This window comes from the organism of the source record quoted next, unplaced genomic scaffold (assembly GCF_019419815.1).
Source record: "Pyrus x bretschneideri cultivar Hongxiangsu unplaced genomic scaffold, Pyrus_bretschneideri_v1 Contig11, whole genome shotgun sequence".
NCBI lineage: Eukaryota > Viridiplantae > Streptophyta > Magnoliopsida > Rosales > Rosaceae > Pyrus > Pyrus x bretschneideri.
In genome coordinates, this window is record NW_025999402.1 from 5,052,831 (window position 1) to 5,072,691 (window position 19,861).

General features: G+C 35.4%; 3 protein-coding genes across 3 annotated transcripts; 1 reads left to right on the forward strand and 2 right to left on the reverse strand.

The window, feature by feature from the left end:
- Nucleotides 1-3,243: 3,243 nt before the first annotated feature.
- On the reverse strand, nt 3,244-5,299 carry LOC103960195 (ubiquitin-conjugating enzyme E2 28). Its single transcript, XM_009372622.3, has 5 exons — nt 5,138-5,299; nt 4,859-4,987; nt 4,395-4,522; nt 4,189-4,293; nt 3,244-3,743 (listed from the first exon to the last, which is right to left on the reverse strand). The coding sequence occupies exons 2-5, from the start codon at nt 4,926-4,928 to the stop codon at nt 3,600-3,602; spliced, it is 447 nt and encodes a 148-aa protein (XP_009370897.1). The 5' UTR covers nt 4,929-4,987; nt 5,138-5,299; the 3' UTR covers nt 3,244-3,599.
- Nucleotides 5,300-10,401: 5,102 nt separating this feature from the next.
- LOC103960194 (interactor of constitutive active ROPs 2, chloroplastic-like) lies at nt 10,402-13,894 on the forward strand. Its single transcript, XM_048577307.1, has 9 exons — nt 10,402-10,653; nt 10,935-10,997; nt 11,492-11,554; nt 11,736-11,798; nt 11,911-11,973; nt 12,183-12,242; nt 12,512-12,649; nt 12,932-13,027; nt 13,178-13,894. The coding sequence occupies exons 1-9, from the start codon at nt 10,402-10,404 to the stop codon at nt 13,628-13,630; spliced, it is 1,251 nt and encodes a 416-aa protein (XP_048433264.1). The 3' UTR covers nt 13,631-13,894.
- Nucleotides 13,895-13,984: 90 nt separating this feature from the next.
- On the reverse strand, nt 13,985-18,004 carry LOC103960205 (probable inactive receptor kinase At5g58300). Its single transcript, XM_009372637.3, has 3 exons — nt 17,721-18,004; nt 15,124-16,460; nt 13,985-14,841 (listed from the first exon to the last, which is right to left on the reverse strand). The coding sequence occupies exons 2-3, from the start codon at nt 16,385-16,387 to the stop codon at nt 14,186-14,188; spliced, it is 1,920 nt and encodes a 639-aa protein (XP_009370912.1). The 5' UTR covers nt 16,388-16,460; nt 17,721-18,004; the 3' UTR covers nt 13,985-14,185.
- Between the last annotated feature and the right edge of the window lie 1,857 nt (nt 18,005-19,861).

The following is a 19,861-nucleotide window of genomic DNA, read 5'->3' on the forward strand; positions in this document are numbered from 1 at the left end:
TTAAGGAGTTTTAACTTTATTTGTTTGTTTTCAAATTATTTATTATCCTACTTACCATCAATATATTTTTTAATTCAATTCTCATCATTTTTGGCAATTTATTTGTTTGTAGTTAGGACATAAGTTTTTTAATAACCTTTGATCTTTTTTTTAATGATAAGAAAATTATATGATGATATAAACAAAGCAGATACATATCACTTGCTAATACACTAATATGATGATATAAAATATAGTTTTCCTGCTTTTTGTCCTATTTATTTGTATTTATTCAATTTATTATTTATTTTTATCTTGAGCTCTTGTACTTTGTGAGAATTATAAAGTTATTATTGGTGCAAAATTTGAATATACCCGACTCTATGGCGTATTTTTAAAATAATTTTAATATTTTAATTTTAGTATAAGACTATATTATGGCATCATATGCCTTTATTAGTTCCATATTAGTTCTCATAATTACCCTCAATTCCCTCCCCCAACTTGGTTAATTCCATGATGACCAAAAAAAGAGTTAAAAGATGATTTGGCTACCACTTATGGTACAATGGTATTCTATTTTACTTGTAGTGAGAGGTTTTAGATTCAATTTTCGTTAAAAACTAATTTAAACCACATTATTATTAGCTCACTGCATTTCTTCGCTCCCTTAGTATAAATAATATCGTTTACTAAAAAAAATGATTTGACTAGGTCAACTTCATCAAATCTCCATCTTGCACGTTGATCATACGCCACCATATTTAGATTCATTTTCCTGTGACATGTTTCTAATGCTCAAATTCAAATGTGGACGAAATTTGGAAGGTAAAAGGTTGGAATGTACGTGGGGCTTTGCTTGGTTCCATCTCATTAATCAATGATTTTTTTTTTTTTTTTTTTTTTTGTGGTATGAAATGTCGAAGGTAAAAAGTTGGAATGTATGTGGGGCTTTGCTTGGTTCCATCTCATTGATCAATGATTTTTTTTTTATGGTATGAAATTTTACGTGTTATAATAATAGTTCACAATAATACTGCTATGTTGTACTTATGAAATAAATTAATAAAAAATAAATAGTTTTTTATATTAGCACCACACATAATGTTAAATGATTTCCACATCAAAATTTAATATTAAATGATTTATGTATGCTACTATACAAAGATATTTTTGACCTTATTAGGTTAAAAAAAAAAAATCCAAATACACCCCAAATCACTTTTATTTCTTCAACTATTAAAACATCTCTCACCCTCCATTGTTGAACAAAACTCTAACTGATGAAACTACAAATACGTTAATTGAGAAAAATTATTTTTGACAAAAGAAACAAGAAATTGATGTTCGAAAGCTTCATAGGATGTAAGACTTTATATTTTTTATTGTTCTAGTGATTTCAACGACATCGGCATTTATTTAAGCCTATTTTTGCTGTGCGTGAACTGATCCTTCCCTTTCTCTTTCTGGATCTCGCCTGTTCATTATCCAACACACCCCACCTTTGAAACCCTTCACTGAACCTTCGTATACGCCATCCCTCCTTTTCCAATCCCTTTGCCCTTTTCAATGTTATACTTCATAGAAGTATTATAATTATCAGTTTGATGGACATTAAATGATTTTGAGATGTATGATTTTGCCACGACTGCTACTAATCAACAACTTTAATTTTTTTTATATTTTGAGTTGTTATAAGATTTGAAAATTGTGGGGTGTATGTAGAAAATGTAAGGCGTATGTTGAGAATGTGAGGTGTGAGAGTATTATGGAGAAGTATGTGAGGTGTATTAAGACAATTTTTAATTGAAAAAGCAAATGTATGGTGTATTAAGTACGTGGAGTTTATTCAACAATATGTGGGGTGTTAATATTATAAGCAAATGAAAGTATTATGGGAAAGTATGTGAGATGTACTAAGAGTATGCAATTACTCATTTTATAATAAAAGAAAACGACATTGTTAAATAGTCTAATTTTTGTAATATATTAATTAAGAACAAGTCCATATGTTATAACTTGTCTTAAAAATAACGCAAAATCGTATCTTGAATACTCTAAAAATTTGTTGGTTAATTACCCTCAATTCCCTCCATCAGCTTGGTTAATTCCATCTTTGACTAAACAAACATTTATGCTTGGTCAACTGCATCAAATCTAAATCGTGCACGTTAATGATATTTAAATAAATTAGAATATAATGTTCGTATTTGACCGTTACCAAGTAAAAAGTAGCTTATGATAATGTTTAATGATGCGAATAAAAAAAAAAGAAGATAGAATGTTTAATGTATACTTTATTCTGAATGATTATAGGACTAATCATTGGGCCGGGCCGGACCGGACCTATCGGCTCAGCGGGTCCAAGTGGGCTTTTCAATTTTTGGGTCGGGCCTTGTAGTTTTATATTGAAATGTGTGTGTGTGTTTTTCTTTCCACATCCTACATTTGTAAGATAAACTATAGGTAAGGGGAGTACATCACTATACGATACATCCCGACTAGGTTGGGAAGTTATCAATCTAAACCCTTTTCGAATAATTGAGCTAAAGCAAGATGAGAGAGAGAGAGAGAGAGAGAGAGAGAGAGAGAGAGAGAGAGAGAGAGAGTGAAGAATGATCTAAAAGGTGGAGCAATCAGAAGCTTACCTACTTTCATGGTGTTTCAGATATTCTTCACCGCTTTAAATTTGGTTATTCAAGGCGGAGCAACCGAATGGATCTAAGAGTGTTGTTAGGTGTTGTTAGGATGTTGCTACATTTTTTGTGGTTTATGATCAATGAAGGGCATGGTGATCAATTAAAAAATCAATTAAGTTTAGTATAGACTTTTCACATGCAAAATTGATCAAAAGAGTAATTTTAAAAGGGTGGTGCTACTGCCACTCAATACTACGATCTGATTATATTTCTCTTCACTTGGAAGTGAGAGGTCTTAGATTCGTATCTTATAGATGACGAATTCGATATCAAATTAGACTGCCCATTATGTGGCTTAGCTGAACTCCCTCTCCCCTTAAGTGTAAAAATATCAATGTACTCAAAAAAAAAAAAAAAAAAAAGGTGTACCGCCCAATCAAATTCGTCGTAACATTCATAATGATCAACTTGAGAAGATCCCATTGTATTCCAGAAGCTCGCAACATTGGTCCCGATAAACCCCAATTTATTACTTCCTCAATATTGATGTACTCTAAAAAAAACAAAAAAAAAACAAAGGTGGTTCAAGATGAAGCAATCGGCAATTTAATTAATAAATCAAGGCTGCATTACAAGAACAATTTATTGGATGAGTAAACAGTAAACATAAGAGTTCATTGGATTTCTATATATCTCAATCTTTCAAGATACAACAAGAAATGGTAGATGAAAAATCAACACCGATTCCTTAGTCGATGGAATTAAAACGAACATTTTAAGTTTCTGTCTAGAAATCCGGAAGGAACAACATCAAACAAGAAATTAAAGTTGTGGTAAAACCAGAATTACATCGCATTCATACCCTTCTTTTATATGATTAAGGAAAGGAAGAACAACGATCTGTTCTTCCTCAATTGAAACGCCCCGAACCTGTCCCCCTCCCCCCAAATACAAACTCTACACCTGGATGAAAAAACATCTTCAACCCATTGCATATTTCTGAGTCCAGCTACGTGCAGTGGATTCGTACTTGGCTCGATCAGTTTTGTACATGTGGGCGATCTCCGGCACGAGAGGGTCATCAGGATTTGGGTCAGTCAGCAATGAGCAGATTGAGAGCAATACCTGGTTTTACATGCAAAATGGGCTTGGTAAATACAATCCTAACCATCTCAGGCAAATAATAAGAAGCATAAAGGAAAAATAGGAAGTCGTGGCTGATACCGAAAACTATGAATTGGAAAAACCAAAAATGAGATATTGTCCTCAATCATCGCATGCAACATTTTTAAGTACCTTCTCAACTCCTTACAAGGAGCATGATGAACTATTAATGACCTTTTAGCATAAGCAATGCAGAGAGTAATGGAGAACTCTTGCCTAGCTTAAAAACTAGGCGATAATTTTGGAAACACCTGATAACTCTGTGATGCATCAAGGCATCGTATGTATACCAATTCCAGATTAAACGAGAGTACAAAGACAAACCAATGTTATGCGGGATTCAAGGAAATATTACAAGAAAATGAAGTCAAACAAACATAAACTTAGTCCGAAATAAAAGACAAACCTTAGAGATAGTAAGTGCTGGGCTCCATTGCTCTTTTAGGATGTCAAGACAAATGCTTCCGTTGCTATTGATATTCGGGTGGAAGACCTTAGTCCTAAATGCAACCTGAGAAACAAACTACCATTATTCTTCTAGAACAAACAATCGCCACACAGACATCACGACAAAGCAGGACCGAATTTTGAACATAAGATTGTACAATTTACCTTAGGGGGCTTAAAAGGATAATCCGGAGGGAAATGAATGGTGACCAGGAAAACACCTCCTGCATATGGGCTATCAGGGGGTCCCATAATTGTTGCTTGCCAATGAAACATGTCCTCAGCCACAGGACCTTATACAAAATTAACAAAAATTTACTTATCCAATTGGGGAACCTATAATTCACAGTAATATCAAACCATTCACACACAAATCATTGAAATTGACACGCACCGACACCCACATCTCTATACAAAAACAACAATTTATCATGACAAACTAACAGAGATTTGAACTTTGAGTATAAAATCATAACAAAGTTTCGGTAATTAGAAAATTTTAAATATAAATTTCGCGCCGACGACCACATCTCTATACAAATCATCAATTTACCATAACAAACTAACAAATCTTTCAAGTTTTAAGTGTAAAATCATCAAATTACAACTCAAAACTCAATTAAAAGTACCTGCGCTGCAAGAAGTTGGAGGATCCTTCTGCAAATCCTTGAGCTCTTTCAAGATGCGCTTCGACGCCATGACAAAACCGAATCGCTCACAAATCACAACTCAAAACTCGCAACCCAGGACCGGAAAATCTGTAAAATCAAAGAAATTCAAATCCAACCCAATTATCTTTACACCCAAATCATCAAATCCCAAAAGCAATTTTGCTATTCGAAAACAAACCATCATCCAATCAAATCAAATCAAATCAAACAATTTCCAATGTTCCATCAATCAAATACCTGAGAGATCGGACGGAAATAGCGGCAGCAGAGGGAAACGGGTATGTAGCAGATCCGGAGCTCCGCCTCCCAAAGCTTCCGCTACCACCAATCGCTCGTTTCGATCGAGACCCCCCGATATTTTCCCGAACAAAAACTCAAGAGACTTTGTGGATTTCCCTTTCAATAGTTTATATACACCGTCCATGAATCTCTTCTCCTTCTTTCTTATCCGTTACTTTTTCCTTCTTTTTTTTTTTAAATTCTTTTATATTTGTAATCGTTATTTACGGCGGCTTTCTAATTTTAAAATTTTAATTTTGGTTTGAAAACTAGGGGGCGTCGGCGGGTGTGGACTCCGGCTTACCTAATTTGGATCGACTTATCCAATTGGGATATTTTTGGGCGAACTGGATCCTCTCCTCTGCTTAGGATGGGATCCGCCTGAGCTTCGGATGTGAATCTTCTGAGCAGTTTATTCGGGCAGTTGAATTTTAATTTAATGGCTCTAAATAGGGGTTCATTCTAAAAGCTATAATTACAGCCGTTGGATTAAATTTGAACAACTTTGATGGGCTGCTCATGAGGATCCTCATCCTGAGCTCAGGAGAGGATCCAATTCCTTTTTAGGTGACCCAATCATTAATGTGAGCTTTAATGAAAAGGGTTTGTCAAAACTTTTAATTAACAAAAAATCATATACTAACTTTATTTAATAAAAATGGCTTAAACTTTGATAACAATGGTTCAAATTTTAATGAAAATGACAAAAATTTTACATAATAACCAAAAAAAAAAAAACCAACAAATATTGACACGCGGGATCACGCATCACATCACACACATACACACTTTCTCCCTCACTTAACCGTTCAACATCTTTCTCTCTCTCCCTATTTCATATATTCCCATCCATTTTTCTCTTTTTCACGTCACTCATTCACATCAACTTTTATTTTTTTCACCTCTCCTCGCTCTTCTCTCTCCTTTCACCTCACTCCATAAACAATTTTTTTTTATTATTTGTTTATTTGACTACTCTTTCAATTTTTTTTAGAATAAATTAAGTAATAATATTACAATATCAAAAATAAAGAAAATTTTCATTATTCAGTTTTATGAACACTAATCTGTCATTATTTCTTAAACAGAATATTGACTACTACTTAAATTTGAACACTATTTCATAAACTGAATATTGACTACTTTTTACACCGAACACTATTTCTTAAATTAAACATTGACTACTTTTTAAACTAAACAATATTTCTTAAACTGAACACTGACTATTTTGTAAATTGAACACTAACTATTTCTTCAACTGAACGCTAGTACTATTACTATTTCATAAACTAAACACTGACTATTTCTTAAACCAGACACCTTGTAAACTAAACACCGATTATTTCTTAAATTTAACACTAGTACTATCACTATTTCGTAAACTAAATAGACTATTTATTAAACCAAGTAATAGTACTATCACTATTTCGTAAACTAAGCACTAATTATTTCTTAAACCAAACACTATTATTATCACTATTTTGTAAACTAGTACTATCACTATTTCGTAAACAAAACAATGACTATTTCTTAAACCAAAAACTAACTATTTCATAAATTAAACACTGACTATTTTTTAAAATCAAACACTAGCACTATCATTGTTTTTTAAACTGAACACCGACTATTTTATAAACTAAACACTAAAAGGTTCAAACTTTGAAGCTCTCTTCTCATTATCGTATGAATCACTGACAATAATATTTATATTCTTATAGAGTTAGAATAATGATTTTCACATTTCTATTTGTTCTTTGACATTTCTTCGAACAATTTATTTGACTTTCCTTTAATTTATTCAATACAAAATTAACAACAAAAGCATAAATGAAAGATCAGAAAAGCTAATGTTGTTACATCCCACATCGTCCAAGGGAGTGGATCATGTAAGTCTTATATGTATATTCTCATCTCTACCTAGCACAAGGCTTTTTGGGAGCTCACTGGCTTCGAGTTCCATTGGAACTCTGAAGTTAAGCGAGTAGAGCGCGCAAGCAATCCCATGATGGGTGACTCATTGAGAAATTCTCATGTGAGTTCCTAGAAACAAAATCGTGAGAGCGTGGCTGGGACCCAAAATAGGACAATATCGTGCTACGATGAAGTTGAGCCCGGAATGTGATGGGGACCTGGGGCGGGATGTGACAATTTAGTATCAGAGCCAATCCCTGGCCGGGAATGTGCCGACAAGGACGTTAGGCCCCTAAGGGGGGTGAATATCACCTAGTGGAGTGGATCTTGTAAGCCTTATATGTATATTCTCATCTCTACTTAGCACAAGGTATTTTGAGAGCTCACTAGTTTCGGATTCCATTGGAACTCCGAAGTTAAGCGAGTAGAGCGCGAAAGCAATCCCATGTTAGGTGACCCACTAGGAAGTTCTCTTGTGAGTTCTCAGAAATAAAACCGTGAGGGCATGGTCGGGGCCCAAAGCGGGCAATATCGTGCTACGGTGGAGTTGAGCCCGGGATGTGACAATTGTGCTTTCATTGAGGATCATAATCTAATATTTTTTATTTTAATGTTTTAGCTGGTTACGATTAAAATTAATAAAGAATTCCATAATTTGAACATGGGGTGATGATGAGATGCTACCCCACGTGTAGCTAAGCAAATTTCTCTCTCTCTCTCTAAATTTTTTTGGGGTTTATTAATGTCAGTTTGAATGGATTTGGTTGGCATTCTCTTCTCTCTACCCTCACAGTCTCTCTCTCTCTAAACCTTTTCCTTCCTGATGAAATATTTAAAAAGTAATTTGTGTGTTGCTTTTGCATTGTTGGTTTTCTGTTGAATTGGTAGATGCTTGCTTTCGCACTACTTGCGTGCACACACGCTTTGGGTTGAATAAGTTTTTGTTTTTGTCTTTGTTTTTTTTTTTTTTTTTTTTTTTTTTTATCTCGTCCTTATCATTAAATAAAAATTATTAGGTGACTTTTGGTTAAAACTCAAAGTTTTGAAGCCATTTTCATTAGTTTTCTTATAATTAATTGGGTTAAATTTGGGTTGTTCCAACCATCTAGACAGACGGAAATTGTCATTTAGTATTATATTTTAGTGGTATTTTTCTCAGTTGTAAATGAGAGGTAGATTTTCGCCAAATGCAAATTGGAACCAAATTATTGTTAGGAGGCTTAGTATACTCCCCTACCCTCTAATATAGATAATATCTTTTACTATTAAAAAAAAGGGAAAAAAAAAAAGTTAGTCACTTCATCACTATAGACCAACTTTTCGAGACTTGAAAAAACTCACAAAGACATTTTAACCTCATTTTGACCACTATCGTTTGATTTACATGCATCAAAAATTAAACTCAAAATATACTATATATAATGCGGGTCTAAAATTCGTTCGCAACTAGTTTAGCTTTGCGTTTGATGGATTGCTTTTTCGACGGAGCGGGGTCGATAATCACGTGGCTCCCATATGCTTTGTATCGTGCCTCTTTGGTGGTCCCAAGTTAACGTAAAAGTTGCTGTTGCTTTATTTTGCCGGAATTGGTAACGCCGTAAGTTCGCAACGAACTGACCTCCTTCCGTTATTTCATTTAACGCAAAAGTTAGAATGCTAACGTATGATGATTCACACTACAGATCCCTTAACCGCCCAATCATAGGCTACCAAGTCAGCACGTTGTAAAGGAAATACTCTAGTGCTCCCGGGTCCATCAAAGTCTTGATAAACGGGTATGATCCCAAAGTTATACCGTAGTCCTCCTATTTTTACTTGATTTTCAATTGGATCTCTATAACGTTTTGTTATATTTTGTTTTCATTTTAATTACAGTTGGTTGTATTCTTGCCTACTTATAAATCCGAACCTTTAAATTCAACTTTTTTTTTTTTTTAAATAAAAAACGAATTTTCTCAGTACAATTGATATACACTAATCACATTAAAAAGAGAGAAATAGTTTAAACCAAATACAGTAAATTAAGAAGGAAAACTCTAATAAATATGATGATACGTCGCTTGCAATGACGAGCTTGATACAATATAAATATCTTTATTATGTAATTGAGCCCAAATTCTTCCAATTTTATTGTCACATAAAAAATAAAAATTTGTCAACTGAGAAAATTGTTTATTATTTCGTACACATCTCTCATTTTTTTATTGAATAAGATTCTTGATTAGACATCATAGAATAATACATAAGATAGAAAAATTGGAATTTCTTTCCCGTACTTCCAAATATTTCTTAAAGTGCAAAATTTGTTATTGGGTGTTCTTTTAGTAATTTCAGTACCTGTGAGATTATTAACAATAATTTTTTTGGAGAATGTTGATAAATTCCAAAATCCATTCCATCGTCCTGTAGTGACAACCGTCTTTTTTATTGGTACTGTAGTAGGCCTTGGTTGGGTATTGGAGCAACACTGCCTATTGATAAGTCCTTAACTTTAGGTCTTTTTTAAATTGACTCAACTATGAAATAGAAAACTATATACTATGATGTGTGTTCAAGGAATAGTCGCTTCAAAGTGAATTTTCTCTAGATATCCAAACATAAATATTAGAAACCAAAAATGCGTCTTAATTAAAAAACATGCTTAATATCATAGAATTTAAACAAAATATTTTATTAATACCAGCAAACTAATTACAAAATACAAATCTTCCCAAAAAAAAAAAAAAAGAATCAAACTAGAAGAAGTACGCTAGGATGATACACATCTCTCATTTAAAAATTCAAATTAAAAATAGTTTTGGCCTAATTAATCGGACTTATGGCCACTAAGTACTACAGTCTAATGATATTCTCTTCACTAGTAAGTGAAAGGTTTTAAATTTGATTCTCGTCAAAAAGATGAATTTGAACCACATCGCTAGCCTATTGTAAGGTTTGAGTCAATCCCCTCCTCTTAGTTTAAATAATATCAATCATTGAAAAAAAAAAAAAAAAAAATACACTAATTGGACTGGCGATACTAACGAAAACGAGTTTAGGAACCAAAGTGAAAATCTCAAAAAACTAAACGGACCATGATTCAATTTCGTCAAAATAATAAGAAAACGCGAAAAAACAAATTAGAAAAATAACGCAAGAAAGCACTTCCTGGCATCCTCCCTACAGACGAAACAAAATCCGATCGAGACAAATCTCAGTGAAGTAAAAATCCAACGGCAGCAAGTCGGATCCGGGTTCGGGTCTGTCGGTACGATTCGATTTCATTTTCGGGTGGGGCAGGGAAAGAGGCGGAGCATTTTGTGAGCCTAACAATGGAGGACGATAAGAAGAAGAAGAAGAGGAACAAGAAGAAGAAGAACAAGCAGGGCGAGGCCACCGACGATGTTCCTGTTGCCGGAAACGGACAAGCTTCCCAGGCCGCAGGAGATGTTCATACCGATGATGCCCCCGCCGTCGGCGGTGACCAAGTTTCAGAGGCCGGTGGCGGTGCTCGTTCCGATGCTGAGCGAGATGGAGACGGAGATGTGAATGGGAAGAGGCATGAGAGCAATGGCACGGAATCTGTAAGCTTCAGTTTCATTAATTTACTAATCAGGATTAGCGATTGATAGTTATCTATTACGCATTCGAATTTGAATTGGATCAATCACCAGCTACATTGTGGTTTGTGAATTTATGTTATTTGAATTAGTTTTTATTTTGTGCAGAGATTATTAGCTGAATCTAAGAAAAATTGGCTCAAAAAGAGGTTAGTGTGAGCATTGATTACCTCACAACAGAATTTATATTCAATTGTGATGCGAAAGTTTTTGTCTTGAACAGAAACTAACCCTAGTTTTTACAGGCTGCATTAGAAGAAACAATCAAACAATTGCAAATCGAAAAGGACGTATACATACAGAAAGAGGTAATATAATGTGAATTTCAACTTTGAGAATAATATTGGACCAAATATTAGGGAACATTTATTGTAATTTACAGGATTTAAAGTTTAAACTTTTGATGTTATTTCATACTTTAGGCTACATTAGAGGATACTATTAAACGATTACGGAATGAGAAGGATTTGCGTATACAGAAAGAGGTACTAGATTATCTTTTGATTTTAGATGTTGTACTTGAGAGAGCAGGTTGAAACCTTTTCTTGTCCGGTATGGATCTTTTTGACCATTCCTTTTGGCTTTGTGTATGGTTTATTCAGCAAACGTTAGAAGATACAATAAAGCAATTGCGGGATGAAAAGGATTCACATATACAGAAAGAGGTAATGTCACCTAAATTTACTTGAGGTAAGTAGCTGACAAAGAGTTAATCCGTATATGTTTTCACACTTCGTAGTGCAATTGTTTACTTATTCTGCATGTATTTTCAAGACTGTGTGCTTAATCGGATGATATACAGGCTGGTCTACAGATGGAAAATGATCAATTACAGAGCGAAAAAGTTTTGTGGCTTCAGAAAGAGGTGATTTGAGTTGCATGATAGGGCTCTTTTAAACTTTGTTCATCATTCAATGCAAGTGCACCTCTACGTTTTTACTTCCCCAGAATGCACATAATCATGATTTTTTAGTGTTTGGTACAACATTATTATAAACAAGATTGCAAACTAGAGGAATTGGTTGGTAATGCTGTGTTTGTTGCAGGTTGGATTAGAGGAGAGAATTGGTCGGTTAGTAGATGAAAACGGCACTTTGCATTCGGAAAAGGTTAGAGCTGCTCTTGTGTATTGTAACCCCATAGCTAATAATCAGTTGTCCTCCCTTGATTGCCTTCACTCCTGTTTTGCAAGTGTAAAACTTACCCTACATTGTTCCGCAGGCAAGCTTACAGGAAAAGATTAAACATTTAGACGGAGATAGAGACACTTGGATTCTAAAGGAGGTACTCAAATACTCTAATAACTCTTAAGTGTAAATTGTAGATGAGGAATATTGGGCAATTCTTAGAATTTTGTGCTGAATTCATTGTTATTTGCACCTGAAAAATACATCATTGTAGTTTCATCTTCTGAAACTCTTTTGTTACTTAATCATTATTTTATCATTTTATGTCAGAGACTTAGTTTGGTCCTTATCATGTGGCTCTTACAGGATTCGTTTAAAGAAACAATAGCAACTCTGAATGATGATATTGCTAGATTACGAGCACAGGTATGTAGCTTAATTGACCCATGCCAATCTGCTTGATGGATTCAATTAACTTGTTTTTTGATCTACAAGTTGTCCACATGCATAACTACTTGATTGAGTATGGAGGAGTTTGACTATTGCTTTGCTTTCTTAGATCCTGTATGATAGGTTTGAATCAAGTCAGACTGTCTTCCTTGTTGCATTGCTCATCCTAATTCATGTTCACAAGTAGTTTACATAACATCTTTATATTTTCTTCTGATATGGAAATTAAAACCAAAGCTGGGCAGGTATCAGAATTGGAGCAATCCAGGAATAATCTTGTACAAGAAAATCAACAGCTGATGGAAAACGTTTCTAGTTTGCAGTTGCAAATTAAGAATCTTGAGAGTGTCTCCTCTACTCCATCATCAGACGACCTTGCAAAGGTTTGCTTCCATTTGCTTACCTGATGACGGAATTTTATGGGTAGCTTTATGTACAATTAGGGTACTAAGTTTGTAGGAGTGTTTTATGTTTCCCGGAGAATGAATTCTTACAATGGTGTTTGGAACTTTTATTAACTACTACAAGTGATAAATCTATCAGTTTTACTGAGAATTTTTTTTTTAAAAATAAAAAATCTGACAAACGTCTCTTTTTCTATTATTGATATCTTGACATACTATTTGTCAAAGGATGAAAATATATCTGACTCTGTGTTAATGTAGCATGCTTCGAAACGTGAGGAGTTGAACTCTCAGGTTGAAGCAGCATGTTCACTGGTTGAGAAATTAGTTGCAGAAAATGCAGAGCTTGTTGAGAAGGTGAAAGGCTGCTCCCCTCCCGTGGTTTTCTATAGGAACAACGTGTACAGTCGTGTTATACATCGAGACACCTGTGATTAAGTTTTAGCTATTACTATAAGATTTAGCTGGGCTGACTATTTGTCTGATATATCTATTACTCTATCCTAGGTGAATGAGTTGTATGGTGAACTTGACCGACGGAGCCCAACAGTTGAACTCACTTCAACAGCTTCAACAGAAGAATCTAATACAACAGTTGTTCCTCCTGAAACTGTCAGTGTCATCGATCCCAGATCCAATGAGGATATGTCAACATCAGACCAGAAGCTTGATTCTCCAAAAGATGTTCCAATCAAACAGGAGATGCATAGTAATGGTAATGTGGATTCTGAACATGCTGCTTTAGTTCCAGAGTTGCCAGTATCTGATGAAATTAGTGAAATTGTGCAAATTCCGTTGGATGAGAATGAAGTCGGGAACCCAGAGGTGTCTCTCGAGGATGACAAAAATGCTGCTGTGCCACTTATAGAAGCTCCCCTGATCGGTGCTCCTTTCCGGTTAATGTCATATGTTGCTAGATATGTTAGCGGTGCTGACTTGGTTAACAAGGGTTCTACTTGACTCTAGTTATTAGCTTTCTACCTGTTCATGAGCAGCGGCATAACTTCCTGATATGTTTGTCGACGTTACTATTCTTTTAGAGGTCGGGCCTTTGTTTTGGCCATTTACATTGTTAAAGTATCAAAAAATGTAACTTCTGTTGAAGAAATACTTGTAAGCTGTGGGATTTCAGGGCTTCGCTCCTCTTTTTATGGATCTTTACCCTGTTTGTCGCAGCAGGTCTGCACGTTTTTGGCAATAGAATTCTCATTGCAGTTGCAGGAATTTCGTTGTTTAATCGCTTGCCATGATGATCCACGCCGTAGATGATTTATGAACAAACGGCAAATTTCAGAAACAAACCATTATGGGTCGTCTTCCTGAACGAACAATTTTCAGAACAAGCAAATCATGTTTACAATTAATAAGTACATCCCTTAATCGTTTGGAACAATGTTAAAAAAGGCTAAGCTTTTACAAAGGAACACTACAAAGAATCACACAATTGCTGATATATGACATTTAGAGAAGGATTAATGTATTTGCTCATTCGGGCGGGTGCTGATTTTCTGATGATTACGGCAAGGCTGGCCCTTCTGGGGTGATTGGGGTCTGGACGTTTGAGTCCTTGGACTTGTTGTCATCTGATGATGGCCGGTTCTCAGAATCTGGTGGCCGGATTTCCTCAATCATCCTAACAACTTCCTCCATAGTAGGTCTCATGTCCGGCACCCTTGCCACGCAAGTCATTGCTATTTGAAGCATTTGTACCAACTCTTCTTCGATATTTTGGTACTTCATTAGCTCCACGTCAAACACCTCAGCTGTCCATTCCTCTCGAACAACAGACTGGACCCACCTTGGAAGATCAACGACATCATCATGCCCTGGTGTTTGTACTGGTGCTTTGCCTGTCAGCATCTCAAGGAGCATAACACCAAAACTATACACGTCCGATTTTTGAAAGGACTTCTTAGTTTCGATCACCTCAGGAGCTCGGTAGCCCACACTTCTGGAAGGGATAGTTGTGAGGTTCATGAGAGGAGCTAGGCCGAAATCTGACATGCTGCCATTGAGGTCCTGGGTGAGGAGGACATTGGAGGATTTGATGTTGCCATGGATGAATTTCCCTCCACTTGCAGAATGGATGTGGGCAAGGCCCTTGGCACATCCGAGGGAGATCTTTAATCTGGTTTCCCAGTCTGGTAGATGCTGTCCACTTTCCCTGTTTCCTGCAATATTGGATAAGCGAGAGAATTCATTTCTGAGGGAAAATTCATACATTTATCTGCAAGGCGTATTATTATTACAGTTCCGAGAACAATTACAGCAATACTTCATGGTATGAGAAGTAAGTTGCTAGTCTAAATGCAAAAGCTTTACAATAAACGTTGCATGTCCTCCATCAAAGTTTATTGTAAAGCTTCATTTGAGGATATTATACAAGTTTGCTTCGGAGATTAGTATCATACGAGAGACGTAAAAAGAGAAAGAGAAAGTGAATGGGGGCATACCATGTAATAATGCTGAGAAGCTACCAGCTGGAATGTAGTCATAAACCAGAAGTTTCTCATCTTTGGAGTAATAATAAGCTCGAAGAGGAACAACGTTTGGGTGCTGACTAATCCTCCCTGCATTCTCCATTTGCTGTTCGAACTCTTTTTTCCCGACCACCACTTCTTTAATCCTTTTCACCACCACTGTCGTTCCCTCCTCCAAGATGGCCTTATAAGTAGTCCCATAACTCCCCTTTCCGAGAACCTCAGCTGAAGCTCTTAGTAAATCCTCAAGATCGAAATTGTAAGAACAGCCTTCGAAGAAAACCAGCTTGTTCTTCTCTGCCTCTTGTACCCCACTTCCAAAGTCCTCCTTTGGCTGCTCATTCCTTCCACCTTTTGTTTTCACTACAGCACTGCCTTCGCTGTCTTTTTTCTTCAAACAGCATAGCACGATCACCAGAACTGAGAGAAACAACACAGCAAAACCACCACTTGCAATGGCAATGATAGCTCCGATACTAAGTTTCTTCTTTGATCCAGTTTTTGGTTTGAAGGGGACTGTTGGAGGAAGATTGGGGGATGGAGACGGCGAGGGAGTGATCGAAGTACAACGGTTTAGTGGGGGCCCGCATAACTTCAAGTTTCCTTCAAAGGAAGATGTCGGGAATTTTTGGAGGGTGGGAGGAATCGAACCATTTAGTTGGTTGTGGCTCAAATTCAAATGCATAAGCATTGTTGTGTTGATATCAGGTATAGATCCCGTGAAGGAATTGCTTTGGAGGTACAGTCCATTAAGACGTGTTAAATTTTGGACTGTGGCTGGAATGTTGCCGGTGAAGGAGTTGGACGACAAATCAAGAAATGTGAGATTGGGAGGCAGGGAAGAGGGAATATTACCTGTAAGATTATTGTTTTGAAGGTATATGTAGTGTAAGGAAGGAAGGGAGAAAATATCAGATGGCACATTCCCACTGAGGCGGTTAGACCGAAGGCTAAGGATCATGAGGGCATCGAGCTTGCCAAGAGTGTTTGCTGGAATTGGACCATACAGTCCGGCACCTGGGAGTCGGACGGTGAGCACGCGGGTGCCATCCAAGGTACAAGTGATGCCTGCCCAAGACTTGCAGACCGGGTTAGCAGGATCCCAGTTAACTTTTCGGCCATGAGGAACAGCAGAAATAAAGTCGAGAAGGGCTTGTTTGTCTGAATTGATGTCAGCTATAGTTCGGCAAAGGAAAAGGAAGAGAATTACTGCACCACAAAATAAATGTGGCTTCATCTAGTATTGTTTGCTCAGAAATCCGTTAGCGAGTCAGACTATGAGAGCACACTCAGCAATCTTTCTTCTTCCCCTGAAAAATACACAAAGGTTTCAGAATGGTGCTCGTAATGATTTCTACAGCTTGCAACTAGTGAATGATTGTGGCTGAATGTATAGAGAGAGTATTCTCTTAAAAAAAAATCCAAGAAATCAACTTCCAAATCTTTCGATCAGTGCGAGCATATAGGAAATGGAAAAGACATATAATTTGTTTATACAGAGTTGTCATCGGGAGGGTCACATTTTCGGCCTACCACTCCTCCGAATATTTGTGTAAAACGTGTAAGTTCAAGACATGCAGTGCATCAAGAAAGCATTCAACTCAACATCATTTCAAAGACAAACTTATCAGTAAGAAATTTAACAAAAGAATAGAAAACAAAAAGCGAAAGCATAAATCTTTTCTCGCTAAAGAGAAAGCAAAAGGCTTAAAGCATGCCTCTCAGAATCCTGAAAGAATACCTTTTCAGCTTTTATAATTTTTGCTTAATGGATATAGGATTTCAAGTTCAACAGCGAAGTTCTTGATGAGAAATACGTACAAAAAGAAACTGTGCAAAGGTCTAATTAAACTAGTGTCATAACAATGAAACGAAAAGTTTCACATGCCGAAACTGAAACACACACAACACTGCTACAACTTAGAAATTAAAATGCCAATTATCTAAAGCTTGTCAATTCTACTTCACATGGCATTGGACAATAACACAGATTTTTCCGACTAATGACAAGTCCGCTTGTTAATCCTTTGTTTTTTCAGCCTGGTACAAATTCGACAAAATATTTACAAAGCCAGTTTATTTCTTGAGAAGTATGGTATCGGATTCCTGAAGCCAGTGCTTAATTTCATGGTGAAGTTTAACATAAGTGCATCAATGTCACTACTTAGGCATAGATTAGCAGAGTAAAATACATGAGCTTAACGCTTAATTGAGCAGAACGAGTAGTACTTAAATCAAATTTCTTCCAACATTAATTCATTCTCGAAATCAAATTTAGCCTCCTAAATTTTCTCACCAACCAAACAGAAAGAGCTGGAAAAAGTAAATCTGTGAAATTCTCGCCAATGGAGCTCAAATTGTCCTAATTTTCCACAATACTAACTTCCCGATCCTAAATTTGATTCTAGACGAACCCCTCGATTCCAAAACCCCAGCTTGACCAGAAAGACACCAAATTTACCACTAAATTCTCCAAAAAAAGGATAAAAATCAGCAACGGCAGCAGAAAGAGCTAAACAAATTAAAAAGAAAACCCCAGAAAAATTAAAGACTGGGAAAACAAGACTCACCATTGGAGCCGCAGCTGGAAATGTGGAGGCTTGGAGAAGTGAGAGAGAGAGAGAGAGAGAGAGTGTTCAATGTTCTTGGTGGGTGAGCTTTAACGGCATTCCTTCAAGAAGACGCAGGGAAAAAAGATTAAAAGATCGAAGGAGTGAAAAACAAAGAAGGTGCGTTCTGACTTCTGAGATTCGCCAGCAATGTGTTTGTGTGTAGAGTGAAGAGCGTTCCTCCTCAGCTGGAACTGGCAAGTATGAAGGCCTTAACTGTCAAGCCTCAAGCGGTCACCCAATAAATGCACATTTCTCATTTCTTTGAATTAGTTGCGTTTCACCCCTTATATTTACTAGAAAATTAATTAAAAAAACCACTCACAAAACTTTTTTTTATTCAAAAACTTTTAAACAATTTTCTTTATCATTAAGGTCACTTTATTTTATTATTAAACATATTTTTTTAGTTCAAAACCATCATGAAATTGATCCGTGTTTAAAATTTCTTCGATGCAGTCAATATTTTCAGTAGAAATACCCAAAAAGTTATAAAAAACATATGGAAATGGAGGTTAAGTCTAAACTTCACCTCGTACCGGAGAAAATCTTAAGTTTAGACTATAATCGATAAATATAGTCGATATTTCTGACATATCTGTTAAATATCGGATAAACTCTTATATTTCATCTAAATTCATGTTTGACAATCTTTAAAGTTTTGTTTTAAATTTTCATCCAAAGCAACTAATATCGATATCGATATTTCTACAAATTTACATATCAATATTTAAAAAATTGAATTTGACTTTGATTTTTGTCCTTATAATATAAAAAAGTCCTTCATAATAATAAAGTTGTCTAAGTTTTTTTTAATTAAAAAAATTATTTTGAGAGGGACTTTTTATTAGTTCTTTCTTTAACTGAAAGTGATATACGTACTACGAGTGTATTGAAATCTTTAGAACTCGTTTGCAAGGGGTTTAAAGCATTTTCCTAACAATTGAAAGTGTTTTTAAATATATTTGATAGAAAAAAATTAAAGGTGTTTAAGGATTGTAGAAGTGGTTTATAGAGAAGAAAGGATTTTCAAGTGCATTTCTAGAAAGAACTTGGAATCTTAATAAAAAGTTTGATGTATTTTTAACAAGAGCGTTTGTAACCCGAAATATTTGCTGCGTAAATTGTACAAAAAGGATACCAATAATTTTGAAGTGCTTCTTGAAGAATCTCTAACACTTTTTAAGCGCTTTTAACAACTTATAAACACTCCTAATTGTTTTAATATACTTCCAAACATGACCCAAGTTAAGGCTTTTTTTTTTTTTAATTTTCTACAATTTTACTGTTCAATTCCAAAATGGGATTGAGAATGGAACAGTGAATAGTGAAATTTACTTTTGACTATTGTTGACAAAAATCCGAAAATTACGTTACCCCTGTCATGCAAAAGCAAAAGATATGTCAACTATATTATTTTTTACTGGAATTCACGTGATGCAGCTCCTTCCAAATTCTAAAATGGATCCAAGGATTGATGGTCCGCGGCGAGTTTAAATCTTCTGTATTTATTTTGTGTGTGATATTTTTATAGCTTTTATCATTGATTGATACGTGTTATAAATTTAATCCTTATTAAAATTAAACGTGTCAATTAATAATAAACGACACACATAAAATAGATGCAGAAGATTTGAAGTCAGGTACAATAAGCCATACCTTATTGATTTTCTTTGTTGGCGATTTGCATGCACAACAGCAAACTCTACCCATAAATTTATGAAATTCAGAAGGAAAAAATAGAATTATAAAGAGTGAATTTCACCCTGATGAAGAAGAAGAAGAAGAAGAAAGGTGAATGGTCATTGGCTAAAAGCAATAATTTGGTCAGCGACTTTACTGAAAGCGATATACTTACTACGAGTGTATTGAAATCTTTAAAACTCATTTGCAAAGGGTTTAAAGCGTTTTTTAACAATTAAAATGTTTTTAATCACGTTTGACAGAAAAAATTAAAAGTATTTAAGAATTGTAGAAGTGGTTTTTGGAGAAGCAAGGACTTTCAAGTGCTCTTGTAGAAAGAACTTCAAATCTTAATGAAAGTTGTGATGTATTTCTAATAAAAATATTTTTAACAAGAGCGTTTATAATAAAAAATATTT